General features: G+C 36.5%; 1 protein-coding gene across 46 annotated transcripts in view; it reads left to right on the top strand.

The window, feature by feature from the left end:
- The window catches only part of rims1 (regulating synaptic membrane exocytosis 1), a 333,818-nt gene that overhangs the window by 127,618 nt on the left and 191,280 nt on the right, over positions 1-14,920 (top strand). For 42 of the 46 annotated variants that reach the window (XM_062981928.1, XM_062981722.1, XM_062981747.1 and 39 more), the window contains exon 3: positions 1,197-1,208. The exons of 3 other annotated variants lie outside the window; for them this stretch is intronic. In XM_062981928.1, the coding sequence (XP_062837998.1) occupies positions 1,197-1,208 (12 nt within the window). Of the gene's footprint in view, positions 1-1,196; positions 1,209-10,057; positions 10,191-14,920 lie in introns of all 46 variants that reach the window. One more of the 46 variants, XM_016996638.2, reaches the window with a different exon arrangement.

The following is a 14,920-nucleotide window of genomic DNA, read 5'->3' as shown; positions in this document are numbered from 1 at the left end:
TCTCCTTTGGGGTCAACCTTTTGCTGTCAAGAATTCAATGACTGCACGTTGCTTAAGTCGCATTGACTGACCGTCTGCACAGGGTCCCATACTTCATACTTTAACAACACAACCATTCAATGCTAAGGCTTCCTGCCAAATGTACCTGTAGAACTAGCAAGTACCTGCCACATACCAGTACTGCCATCTGTTGAAGAGTTATGAAGGTGGAGACATTACTTTTCAATCAACCCTCGTATTTTCTTGGTAATTTACTTTTTGAATCTATGGCAAGAAATTTTCCACCTAATATTCTGAAAAATGAAATCTTTCATATGTGTTACTTGAATGCCCCCTTTTGGGTAGCTTCTTAAATGGTTAACCCTATTGACCTTCAGATCTCTGGATTAGAAAGATGAAAAATCCGACTTAGCCACCTTGCAAAGTCAATTCCTAGCTTTCCACTGACATTAGCATACAGCAACTACCTACCATATAAATCCCAGAGAAACCCCGCACATGAAAATAACATTAAAAACCTAAAATCAAATTAAAGCCTATATGCCATTGGTGGGTCACAAACTTTCTCAATTGAATCCCCTTTTTGCTTCTCCAATCCTGTTTCTGTCTTGTTCCTGCCTCTTGACTTCCAAGAGCAGATTTTCATGAAGTACAGTCAACCCTCCACGTTAGCTTGGATTAGAGGCTCGGGACTCCCATGAAAGTGAAAAAACCTCAAATAAAGAAATTGTGGGGTTTTTTTAACCTAAGAGAACACTTCTCTAAGAATTTCTAGGTCTTTCCTATGGTTGTCTTCTGCTGGAAACTGACCACTGTTTTTTTAAAAAATAAAAATAACATCTCAAGGAGGTGTTCTCTCTAGAACTCTCTAGTTGAAAGCAGGTAATCTGGATTTTATATGGCGGTATAGAAGGGGCCCGATGGTGTGCTGAAATACTGGTGTGCTGAATCCTGTTATCACAATGATTTCTTTATTTACTGCTTAAAATATTTCAGGTACTTGTGAAATGTATGGATTTTCTGTGCCTGTGTAGCTGCAAATATTTTTATTTTTAAAATTTGACCAAATCTTATGTTTACAGAAACATTATGACTATGTTATTTTAATGTTCCTATTAATGTTTTCCTTCTTTCTTTTTTTCTTCTTTCCTTTATATTTTTCTCTTTTCTCTGCTTTCCTGGATGCTTACCCAAAGGAGGACAAAGTGGTTAGAATCCATGTTTCTTTATATTATTACAGTATTACTAAACATACATGTAACTGTTTAATGTGAAACACTAAACTGAAAATTTCATTAGTCAATGTTGAAAAACAAAACTAGTTAGATTGATAGACTTTATGAAGCTAGATATACTGAACCAAAAGTATAATATCAGTTTGTATTTCTTTGTTGTTGTCTCATTGCAGTTTTAACAGCAATGAAGATGATAAAGCCATGTGGTATATATATACTTTTGCAGAAAGAAATGTTATTTGTTATTTCTTTTACATTTTTAGAGAAAATAATATGGCAAATTCATACATTGACAGCTAGGGCCAGATGATCGTGATAGGGGTTTTCCCTCTATAATTCTGATTGATTTCTCTGCACTATGCCTTACATTTTGAATTGTGGAATCAAACATACTGATATTTAAATCATTGGCCATGGGTATTATTTTAATGACAAATTTTCTGGAAAATTCAAACTATTCATTTTTGTATTTTTTAAAGAAAAATACTGGCATAAATCCCATTTCTAGTCCAAACTTAGAAAATCAATGGGACTTTGGTTAAGTCAACACTTACTTATTCAATGAATCTGCTCAACTTTGGTCCAAAATTGGATTTAAGTCTGTATGTATTTTTTGAAACCATTTTCTCACTTTGTAAAAAAAAAGGTAGCATACATATTTCCTCTTTATCCTTTCGGGAAATAATTTTCAGTATGTTAAGATGTATACCTTATTGCCATTACTTTTATTCATTCTGTAATGGGGGAAATTGATAATAATGAAATATACTCATATATATAAAAGAAAAAGCGATATTTCCACTGGATATTTTAATTTTCCCATTAAAAATATTCACGGTTTCTAATGTATTTACAGTAGAGTCTCACTTATCCAACATTCACTTATCCAACATTCTGGATTATCCAACGCATTTTTGTAGTCAATGTTTTCAATACATCATGATATTTTGGTGCTAAATTTGTAAATACAGTAATTACTATGTAGCATTACTGCACATTGAACTACTTTTTCTGTCAAATTTGTTGTATAACATGATGTTTTGGTGCTTAATTTGTAAAATCATAACCTAATTTGATGTTTAATAGGCTTCTCCTTAATCTCTCCTTATTATCCAACATATTCATTTATCCAACATTCTGCCGGCCCGTTTATGTTGGATAAGTGAGACTCTACTGTATTACCTTTATGTTAAACTTCAACTTTCATAGTATTTAGTAGTTGTTCACATAATCTTTCCATTGGTTAAACTTGACCCTATTCTGGTTACTAGAAAATGTTTTAATCATTTCAAAAGCAGTGCTAGAAGTAGCAAACTAGGGCATGCCTTTTGAAGCTTCAGGTAGCAGTCTGGGTTCCACAGAAGATGGATATTTTACTAATTATTATAATTAATTATAATGATTTTGTTCCATTTTTCTTAGCCATATGTATTGGCCAAACGGAGGACCTTATCACACCACTCCTTTATGCTGCATTCTTCTGTTTGAGCTCCAGACAGTTTCATGAGAGCAGTTGATGCTCTCCATTGCGCCCTTGCCACATTTGCGCTTTAAGAGTGTCATTTGCATGTTTTTCATCTGCATTAATGCTGTATTACAGACATTTCCATCCTTCATTTCCTGATTCGTTCATCTATTTAAAAAAAACAAAATACACTAGCCATAATAGCACTGCAACAGCATGGAAATGTGGCAGTGAGACATTCTGTAATATTATGATGATATAGCATCAAATAAAAAATAAGACAGAAAAACAGAAGAGGGGATTAACAGGGGTTCAAATATATGAGAAAAGTGACCTTTCCCCTCAAAGTACCAGATGTGATCTTGGGCTTCCTTTTCAGAGATTTCCTTCAGAGCCCTTGAGGAAGGGATAACCTGGCTTCACACTATGAGAATTCTGTCCCTGAAATGCTTACAGATTTGTGACAGACAAAGGGAGTCATTAATAGATCATTTCCATTGTGAAAAGAGCAAACAAGCACCTTTTCAGTAATGCTGCAATACAACAGTGCCTGGAGTGTGACAATGTAGTGCAATAAAGCTGGAGCAACATTGGGAGTAATGCATCGCTATAGTGCTGTGACAACATGGTGCGATAATGGTCTTAGGAAATTACTTGTGCACAACACTCCTATCTAGCACTGCATCATAATAATATGCAGGGTTTATCTGGTATATGTTATGGTCTTGGGGCTTGTCAACACTAGCCCTTAAACCCGAAGTGGACCATAAGTAATAATTTTAAAAATTACAATTAATTCTTCAATATTCAGTTAATGTCAGCATGGTATAGAATGTGTTTAATTAACTTATTAAATGTAATCTTCAATGTGATTTAATTAAATAAAAAAGTGTAAGGCTTGCACACATGGGAGGAACAGAGCTGGGACACTAGTCTGCCCTTGGTTTTGTGTGTGTGTGTTTGTGTGTGCACCTTCAAGTCACCTATTGACCTATAATGGCCTCATGAACTTGATAGTGTTTTCTTAAGCATGGAAAACTCAGAGATGATGTTGCCAGTTCTTCCTTCTGAAATATAGCTTATAGCTCCTGGTTTGTGGGGTAATTTCTGATTTTTATTTCTTTTTGGGGTTCTGTGGCAAGTCCAGCTCTCATAAAACAAGTAGAAGCTATAAACATTGGTTAGTTTGGTCAGTTGCAATATACCTGTGAGTTATGGCAAGATGAAAGCACAGACATTTTGCTCCGAAGATCATATAATTTTTCTTCTAAATACATTTTCAAGTCAGTGGTCATATATATTTTATATGCACAGCAATTAATTCATGATAATTTACAGTATATGTTTCAGCTTGATAATTTTTGAAAAATTCAATTTTTCATTTTGTGTCACTAAAATTATATGAATTATATTTTACACGTTACAGGGAATGGGCAAATAGAATATTTTTTTCAGAAAACAAAATTGTTATTAGGGATGGATGTAATCTGTTCTTTCTCTCTCTTTTTTGTTACAAAGAACTGTAATCCTCATCCAGGATTAAAACTGTTTATTTTTAGCTCTGCTCTGTCCTAGATAAAAGATACTTTGTCCACTACATTTTGTATATGTCTTTATAGTATTTTGAAGCATTTGTTTTGTGCAGTGTTCTTCTGTTGATTTCTATCTAAGCATTGCATTCATTTAAATGATTTTGTTTGTTCCCGGTTGTAGAAATCCACAATTTTAAGGAATGTTGTAAAGAAAGCATAGATCCAAAGTATTGCATCTTTTCTTAAAGTGTTGTGTTCAGAGGAAATTATTGAAAGTTGTATCTTTCCCTTGCTTTGTAAAGTGCTTTTAAAATTTGTAATCTCAAGACATGTGTTTTATATAGCCTAAAAAGGCCTATAGTGGCCTATTGCTACTCAGAAAAAAAGTCCACTTGTCATTTAAAAGATTACACTCAATGCCAGAACTCAGTTTTTAGTGTCTCTGGGTAAGGAGGGAGGAAACGATCTGTCAGAAACGTGGGAGAGCTACTGCCAAGTCAGAATAGACAATACTTACTAACCTAGATGGATTGCTAGTGTGATAGGGTACAGTATAATGCAGTCCATTTTCATGTATCACCATAATGAAATAAATCTTGGACTTGAACTCCCAGGATCCTTCACCATTGGTCAAGATCCCTGTAATTTAAAATAATGTTTCTTAAGCTGTCTAATGTAGGGAAGTTGAAGTTTGGTGTTCCCAGTGTGCCAGTGACTGACCATCTTTGTGCCCGTTGAGCACATCTATTTCTTTCTTTCCTAGAGGCTTACTGTGGAACAGCAGCAATTATCTCATAGGCTGGCACCAATCTAAAAATCACTAATCTGAGTCATACTGATTTAAAATATCTGGAAGGCACCAAACTGGGTTTACAGGTCAAGAAGGCATAAAAAATAACAACATGCCTGTCTTTCTTATCTAGTGATTAACTACTGTTAAATTACCATAGAACCAAAATAGCATCACTGTTTAAAGTGGGAAAACTACTTTCTGTACTAAAGATGTATTAAAATGCTCAGAGTCTGAATTATTTAGTATCAATTTAGTAATAATACTAATTTAACCACTCCATTTTTGTTGAAGTATGGCAACTCTGAGAATAGCAACATTAAAAAGCTCTTCCTCTGATTTTGAAACAGAGTTGAATGAATTTATGAACTGATAGATTGATTTTCCTCCTTCTTCTACTCATTAATAGATCATTACATTTGGAGTGTTCCTATAAAATCCTATAAACTCTTGATTACACCTAGAGACAGTTGTTTAATGAAATGGGCTAGCATATTGCTATCTATTTTATATTTCTGAATAAGAGACAATAAATGTAATAAATGTTGAGTCACTATTGTTTAATTGTATTTATACATCTTTGAACTGAATCCAGAAAACTCACAAGAAAAGCACCAAACATAGACGACTTGCTTTTACAATAGCTCTTTATGTAAAAGCAGGTCATATGATACTTGTTCCCTCCAGCCCACCCTATGTAGTCATATTTTGAGTTTGCTGCCCTGGATCATGCTTTCATATATCACATGATGAAATACATTTTAGAGTATAAAACATACAGCATTAGGGTGATAGCAAATCAAACTGACTCTTTAAGAGATCCAGGCTGATAGGAAGTAACCTTAAACTTAAAACATAATTTGAAATCTTGTACCCATTTCTCTGGGAATAACACACTGATTTCATTGGGATTTGCTGTGAATAGACAAATATAGGGATGCAACGTTTTCTTTTCTTAAGCATGGACAGAGGTAAAATTCACCCTCCTTTTACTTTTCAGATTTTTATTGTTGTGATTTCTGCAAGTGCAGCTGTTCCATTTCTTTAAATATTTTATATATCCACGTTTGTCAGAGCCACAGTCAGAGCCGGCCCTAGGTATTTTTCAAGTGTAGGTGAACAGAATTTTGATGCCCCCTCCAAACCAATCACTGAAAAATAAAAGCGTTGGATAAGCAAAAATGTTTGATAATAAGGAGGGATTAAGGAAAAGCCTATTAAACATCAAATTACATTAAGATTTTACAAATTAAGCACTAAAACATCATGTTTTACAACAAATCAACAGAAAAAGCAGTTCAATACCTTGCGGAGGCAGGCCGCAGGAGACAGGAGTTGCCTCGATGGCGCTCCCAACGAGATGGTGCCACAGGCAACTGCCTAGTTGGCCTGGTGGTTGAACCGCCTCTGCCCACAGTTCCTCTGTCTGACCTGTATATATGAGTTATTCTTCTTCCATTGTATATTTTTTTAACTTATGGTCTGTTGGGAAGGAATAACCTATCTGGTGGAATACTGTTGATGGAGATATTTTGAGAAACACCAATGTACCTTGAATACTTTGTAAGTAATAAATAATCATTTGAAGAATGCATATGGGATTTCTTCATGTCACGCCAATAGATGAATAGTGAGAAATATGTTGGGTAGCATAAGCTTTTACAGACTTTTATTGGATGCAAGTTTACTTCATCTGATTAAGTACACTCTACAAAAGGTGAGGCTACCAATTTTCTCTCTCTCAGTCTTAAGGTGCTACAAGATCCATTTGCACTCTGATTCAGATTAACATGGCTATGTCTTTCAATTCTACCAGTGAGGTGGATTAATCTTAAAAGACAGTTCTTGGCCAAGGTTGCCCTGCACTATTTGTAGCTAGGGATTTCAGTCCTGGCTTTCCAAATTTAAATCTGACATAGTTCATTGCATCATATTGGTCTTCATTTCTCACTGGTGTACCATTGTTTATGGTGCTCACATGGTCATTTTTTTCTCCTGCCTAACTTAGATCACTTTTCAAAAAGTTTTTTTGTAGTGTTTCAGTAACCGGGAAAAAGTTTTCATCCCACACATCCAAGTAACCTGTTATCCTTCCTTTTTCTTCTTGTACACCTTAAAGTGGATAGGCTATCACTCAAAATGACAGGGGGCATTCTAGGGATCTTGACAATTCTGAATGTATTTGATTTCTGTTTGATATTACTTGTTGTCAGATTCTTTGCAAACTGTACATTTCACAAGTGAGAAATGGACAGACATTCCAGGATACAAAGCAATAAAATCTTGTCATAGTAAAATAGCTCTAAATCCTAGAGTATTTCCATACCACTGGAGTAAAAGCCAATTTTGGATGAACTGTTGACATTCTTGATAGTGGGAAACATATGAGCTTCCAGACTCTGCCGAGTTGCAGCTGTCGACAGCACATCCAATAGTGAGGGTGGATGAGCCTTGTAGTTCAATAACATCTGAAGTGTAACATCTTCCTCATCCTTTGTAGTTTAGAGATATGAATCTCACTTAAATTTAATCATTTGTCCAAGAACACCACCATATAATCAGAGACCTTTAAGCTAAAAAGGACCATGTTGTTTGCAATGTTGTTCATAGCTATGGTCTAAGTTGCTATGAAGCCCAGAAGAGCAGAACTAACAGACCCTCAGCTATTTGCTTACCTATTATGCTGTCATGAATATCCCAGTTGCTGTTTTATGGTCAAAGTGGTGTTTATATTTTGATAGAAAGAGAAGTGAAGGAGCACTACCATTTCTTTTGGGGTTTGTTAATATTAATGTATGAAAGACACATGTGAAATTGTGTGGTATATGAGTGAGTGATATGGTTAATTGAATTATGCATAACTAATGTGTTTGAAAGACTGTGAAAAGCTTTTGGTAAATCTAAGATTTGCATGTGTAATGATATAATAGTGACTATTTCCATTCTCTAAAATTTGTAATTTTAGTGGAAAACACAAACAATTAAGAAATTAACAGTAAATGTGATGTATGCTGAGATGACTGTCTTATGCTTAGAGACATGGAAGCAGTGTATTTTTAGAAAACAGTGCACTTTGGAAAAGAGAAAAACAAAAAAATTAAAATGCAAACATCAATTGAACCTTTACACAATCTGTTAACCAACCACACTTTCCCCCATGCTCTATCTTTTCTGGAATAAATGGAAGAATTCCTACTCCTTTTCAAGTTTCTGTGATGGGATCATTCTTCCAATTTCTCCTCCTGTACAGGGCAACAACATTCTTGACCACATGGAGTAATGATCTTGTAACCTCTATAAGAAATAGGAGGGTCATTTGATTATCTCATGGATGGTGGAAGATACACAAGCTTCCTTTCTTTCTTACATATTTTTTCTTTTACTCTTCAACTGTTGGGAGCTGTGGCTTTTTCTGTCTCTGCTCTTAAGCCTCTTATCCCCATATAGTTTATTGTGGAAGAACAATCTGTGGGATCTGGCACATCTTGCACGCGCAATTATTATTAACTTAACAATGAAATAACTGAAATAAACTGTAATGTTCAGCTTCATAAAGCTCAATTGTTTAGCATTACTGACTGGTCGACAGTTTTCCCAGATGTTTTTTATCTTGTCAGGAGCAAATTGAGAAATACTGCAAATCACTTATAATGTGAGAGAATCTGCCGTCTACAAAGACGCTGCCCAGGGGACACCCAAATGTGTTAACATCCTGCTGGGAGGCTTCTCTCATATCCCCACATAGTTAGGGCTGACAGATGGGAGCTCACCCCGCTTCCTGGATTCAGACCTTCAACCTTCAGGTCAACAGTTCAGCTGGCACAAAGGTTTAATGCATTGTACCACCGTGGCCCCTAGTTTTCCCATATGAAATATCATTGCATGTACATAAGAAACACCCACCTTATTTCTACAGTATCTTTTCACTGGTTCACCTTTTCTTATATTATTTCTCGACATCAACATGGATATACCATAAATGTCTGTTAAGGATTCTTATTTCTGTGTGTTCTTAATGCATTGCCATGCATCAGCTTTTTCACTTGACTTAATCTTTCTCTGCAATCTCTGCTGTGTTACAAAGACTTGGTTGGAGTCTTAGGATCATGGTCATTTTCAAAGGCATCCTGAGAATGCTTGCTTCTCTGCCTTTTCTAGTAGATGTCAATTTCTGAACCTCTTGAATAGGTTGCCTAGAATCACACAACTGCCAACCTCTTCAACTACAGTTTGGTTACTCCTGGAGTAGCCCATGAACAAAATAGTGATGGTAGTATTTTCAGTGACATGCAATGATTACTACTGTCTTACCTCCTGTCAAGGACAGGCATTCATATTTCTGGTGGCAAGAAGATAAGATATGACATTTCCTCATTATATGCTTCTATCATGTGTAATAGTTTTGTGCTTTTGTTGGTATAATTAGCCACATTAGTACCTTTGAATATACAGGTAAGTGCTGTAAATCTGAATGAATGACTAATGCTTAAAGCTAAATTCTAATTTCACTTCAGTATTATAAAAATAGTTATTTTGAACCATAGACTCTCATCGCCATCTAACTTTTCCAGATCCCATTCTTATGCACTTCTTTTTCTTTTCTTCCTGCCTGAGTAGAAGTCCTTTCCTTGTACCATACTTGCCCTGCCAGTGTAGTAACTTAAGATCAAGGTTCCATACTTTCTCTTAAGTTGTTGTAAACAGCAATTTACAGATTGGTTGTCAAAGGTATTTTTGATACATCATAAAATATTTTTGATATTCCTATGCTGGCACAAACACATCACAGCATTTCCCTGTCCTGATCTCTCCTTTTCTTAATGTCCAACTTTTTCATGTTAAACTCACACTTGCTCTATCCCTTTCCTAGCCCTCCCCAAGAAATTTAACTAACCCAAATTCCCTGCATCCCTCTCTTTTCCCCAAAGTACATTGCTTCTCTCCAGCTTTCTTTTTTGATCTCTGAGATATCCACTCAAATTTATTGTAGAGCACTGATATTTTCTCTCCCCCTTCCTCAAATCTTCCATCCCAGATTTACTGAGTTGCCCTTGTGTCCGAGCTTGCTAGCACAAATAGCACAGACTTAACCAACTTAGCCTCAGACCTTTGCATCTGGAACAAGAGGTGGGAGAGAATTATGAAAAAGACCATGGACACCCCAGAAGGTAGGAGAAATAAAGGTGAAAGTTGGGGAGGGGGGACCCTTTGTCCCTTTGCAGTACTGTTTGTTATTGTCTAACACATCCATGCAGTGTCCACAACTCTCGCAATCTTCTTGCCAGTAAAACAAGCAAACCAATGAACAAAAATAATTTTAATTGCATTTTTTGTAGCAAATAGAATTCTGAACATAAAGTGCTGTAATGTGATGGTTCTCAAATACAGAAGGTACACATATCTCTTAAATGCTTAGTAAAACAATCAAACGGTAAAACCAAGAATTTGTGGTTGCCTCACATGTGACAGTAAACATGTGGAGATCACAGAGAAACACTTCCATGTGGCTACAATGTCTGTAAAGGGACTCAATAGGCCAAAGGTCAGCCCCAATTGTATGTGGATTATTCATACAATGACTTCCAAATGTAATTGTTTACATCTCTACATGAGTTATAACATATTAAATAACATAGAGTGATTCTTTTAATGGAAGGCAACATCAGCTGAAATTCAATTTTCTGCAGTTTAATGTTGATGCCTGTGGCCCACTTTTGTTTGTTTGATTTCCTTTATGTTGATGCTCAACACACTTCCATTGTACTAGCCCTGATCCAGGACTGGGAAACCTGATGTGACTGTGCCAGTATGACTTAGGAGATGGGAAAGGGAACCGCCGTTATTGAAAGGCTCATTTGTCCCATCTTTCTTCTTCAAAAGCTCAGAGAGATAGTATGTCAATATGCAACCTTAACATTTGTGTGATAATTTTTAAAGAAACTGTTCAAATACCCCTGTGAAGTAGTGTGTGTGTGTGTGTGTGTGTATTCATTTGGGATCTTCCCAGTGGCCGACTGGAGCTCTTACCTCCAAAATACACAGATGTATTATGGAAGTGCATTGCTGTTTTCCTAGGAGACATGTCAAAGGATTAAAACTTGCAAAGGGGATTGAGCAGAGACCATATTTGAATGGACCCAAAGAACACGTGTACCATGAGCTCTAGCATAGTAATGAGAATGTCTGCCATGAAGTAAGTCTCCCTCTTGCCACTGAGCTGGCAGTGACGGGAAGCAAGAAAGGGTGGTATTTGGGCCTTTTTCATTGGCAGTGTGCCTTTTGTAGTAATCGTAGTTTTAAGACATTTTGGAACTGCATTACATAGCCAGTGTAGATTGGGCCTTAGAGTGCTTCCAGACATTGGAGAAATGCACACCAAAGCGGGTTTTAAAACTCGCTTTGGTGTGCATTTCTGTTCCCACTCTCACCCCCAAAAATTAGCTTTCCAGGCGGGAGGGGGGGAGTGGCTCCATGCCATCCTGATACCAATTGGGATGGCATGCAGCCATCCCAAAGCCCCCCTTAAAATGTTTGAAAACTTACCCAGCTGCCTTTATGGCCCTCCTAGGAGTGAGGAAATGATTTGCCAGGAGGGTACAAGGAGGACCATAATGATGGCCAGATATGTTTAAAAACATTTTAAAAGTTATTTTGGGCTTTGGGGGGAGGGGGTGGGTTCTCTCTCAGTTTTTTGGGCTCCTGGAGTCTGAAAAACTGAGATGGCTGTGTGGGTTGTTACGGGGATCACATGAGGTGGTCCCTTGGCCCAGTCTACACTGGGTCCACACCTGGTAAGACCAAGATCTTTCCTAAGATTACAAAGTGTTTAATTAATTCAGAACAAAGCAGGGAAACCCAAATTAATTCTAGTTTACCGGAGCTGTCATTTGGATGTTTCCAGTAAAATTGAGACAGGTTTAAGTTTTAAGGCCTGTCTGGCTGGGCCCCTAGAAACATTGTTTCCCTTATTGAATCAATGCAATTGTAATTTGGTCTTTCACTTTCCTACTGTCTTCAATTTTCTCAAACATTAGTGCCTTTGCTAATGAGTCATGCTGTCTCATGATATGTTTTAAATACAAGAACCTTAATTTAGTCCTTTAGAGTTGTAGGGAAAACCCAGATTTGAATGGCTCTTAGACCCATTTATTGGTCTTTTTTCTTTGACAGCTCACTGTATTCACAGAATTCTCTCCCACCACATTTACAATGAACCAATTATCTTACTGTCAATTTTCTTCACTGTCCAACTTTCACATCCATACTTTATTATAATTCTTTTCATAGTAGCCATCATACTTCCTCAGTTTCATTTTAATTATATAGATTTTGTGGCCTACAGTGGATTAAGTGTATATGGATTTTCTTAGCTCAGAATGCATATGTATTGGATCCTTCATTTCACTCATTCAGTGCCTCATTGAGAAATTACCTGGGAACATTGTTTATGACATAATCATGGGATGTTTTTTAAAAGCGATGGCAGCATTGCTTTTTCTATTTATTGGTGTGTGTGTGTTGTCATGTACCTACAAATTTATTTCAATTTGTGTTGATCCTCTCAAAAAAAATTCATAGCAATATTTGTTCAGAGAAAGATTGACGCTGTTTCTTCTTCTTCTTCTTCTTATAATAATAATAATAATAATAATAATAATAATAACTTTATTTTTATACCCCGCCCCATCTCCCCAATGGGGACTCGGAGCGGCTTACATGGGGACCAAGCCTGAAAACATACAACAATAAAATGATAAAACAATTATTCCAACAGTAAAACATCAATATCAATAGGGTGTGTGTGTGTGTGACTTGCTCAAGATTACCCCTTGGAGTCCTAACATAACACCTAAACCACAAGACAACCCCCTCTCTCCCCCCCTCTCAAGATCATGACTTCCTTCTCTGCCAGGACAAGTGTGCTAACTTCTATTCCATGATTTCTAGGTTCCTAGATGTACTGTTTATTTAGGTCTCATCCTATATTGTATACTTTTAGTTGCAGAAGTATTTGCAAGATCTCTTATGTTTTTCTGTGATGTCTTCATGTCTTCACTCATTCAGTGATAAAAGACAGCTAGCTTTAATATCAAGAAAGGGAATTCAAACAGGAGTGATCTTTGCAGCATTTTAAAAAATACTGAATGGGAACCCTTTGATAATAGGTCTTTGCCCACTATTTACTACGTCTTTGCCTGTTATTTACTAGTGGCTTACTTTTACAGGAGTCATAAGAATGGTAGCGTAGAGGCCTAAGAGTTGAGTCCTCAACAGACCGAACTTGAAATCCAGTTACACGGTTAGTTGGCAGTGAAATTCACTTCTTATTAAGTTTTACCAAAATTGCAACCATAATTATACCAGCTGCTCAGTATCAGGGGATTTTGCCCCAAAACAATAAAGTGCAAAACACCAGATCTGTTTTCCATATTTTTAAACAATTGTCTACATTATTTCAGTGGTCAGCTTTTTTAAAAAACCTCTTTGGCTTAGAGGCTCTTTTTTAATACAAGAACTCAACTATAGAACATAGCAGTAAACAGGATTGCCTTAGAAGTTACAACAACTATGTTTCTACTCCTACGGTCCTGTAAGGGTTGTGAGGACTATAAAAAAAGTGAATCAGATCTGTTTTTGTTCATTTTTGCTTTTTTGAAAAAGTGAATAATTTTTGTTTTAAATCATGGGGACATTTGGGCATATGAAAAAGTGAACTGCCTCTATTAGAAGCTTTCCAGAGCGGCAGATCCCTTTTTGGGAGGGAGATAAAAAAAGGGAAGTCTGAATAATCTGAATGAGTCACATCCCCTCAAAACTTTATTAGGAGGCACATTTTACCCATCCTGCCCTACAACATGTGGTTACATTTACTATACATATTTTCAATTTCCAGGACAGATGTGCATCAGTGCACCAGAGGACTGTGATGGGAGGAAAAAAAGAAAAATGACACTTAAGAGTGTGGGTAATCAGTTACTCATCCCAGGGAGTCAATTAGCCTAGATGGCCATTTTTCAGCAGCCCTCATTTGGGCCCCTTGACTACGCTTCAGCAGGGCAGAGGAGATTTTGCCCTAGACCTGGGATACACTGGCATCTGCTGCAGAACATTTTTTGGCAGAGCTTGGACATTTCGGGGACTTTACAAATGTGTGATATACCCTTAGATGCATGCTGCAGCATGCATTAGTGATGTGCATTTTGTGGCCACAGTGATTCTGAGGCTTCAGGTTGCATTACAGTGTCAATGTAGAAAGACTTCTAATCATGCAGGTACCTCTTCTGACATCAAGAGTTTGGCCAGGAGCTCACACAGAGGTGGTGAAATGCACACCACAAAATTGGTTGTTTGGACAATGGCCCCAGATCTGGAGCTGTTCCAGGGTATATTTACATAGAGCTAAACTGCTTGGTGTCAATATGCCCTGAGGCAATAAGTATAGAATTCTATTGTGAGTGTGTAGAATGGAGACAGAAATGCTGCACTAAGAAAGCAACATTTGTCTGCAATATCTACAAGAGTAAGAGCTAAAATAATTTAAAAGTAGAGCATAGAACCATTTCATACTGTTGTAATTGTGTATATTGTAATCTTCTAAAATGTATTACATGTAACTTAGTGCAGAATTATTGATATGCTTTTTATGACAAAAGGAAGAAAACAATATACTTTTTGAGGGTAATTGCATTGTATGAATTGTTATTAACCAGGAAAATGATTGCCTTAGACAAAGGATATTTTTCTACTGCAAATAAAATATTGTTGTCAATCAAATAAAATTAAATTTTGAATTGATGTAGCTTTAGTACAGGACAAGGAAGTGAGGAGACATTATAATAATTCCATACTCCTTATAGATTCTGTTTTCCTACATTAAATTTAAGGTAGCAGTGAGCCC

The sequence above is a fragment of the Anolis carolinensis genome, chromosome 1 (assembly GCF_035594765.1).
Source record: "Anolis carolinensis isolate JA03-04 chromosome 1, rAnoCar3.1.pri, whole genome shotgun sequence".
NCBI classification, from domain to species: Eukaryota; Metazoa; Chordata; class Lepidosauria; order Squamata; family Dactyloidae; genus Anolis; species Anolis carolinensis.
The sequence above is the reverse complement of the archived record's forward strand: the minus strand, read 5'-3'. Positions and strand labels throughout refer to the sequence as shown.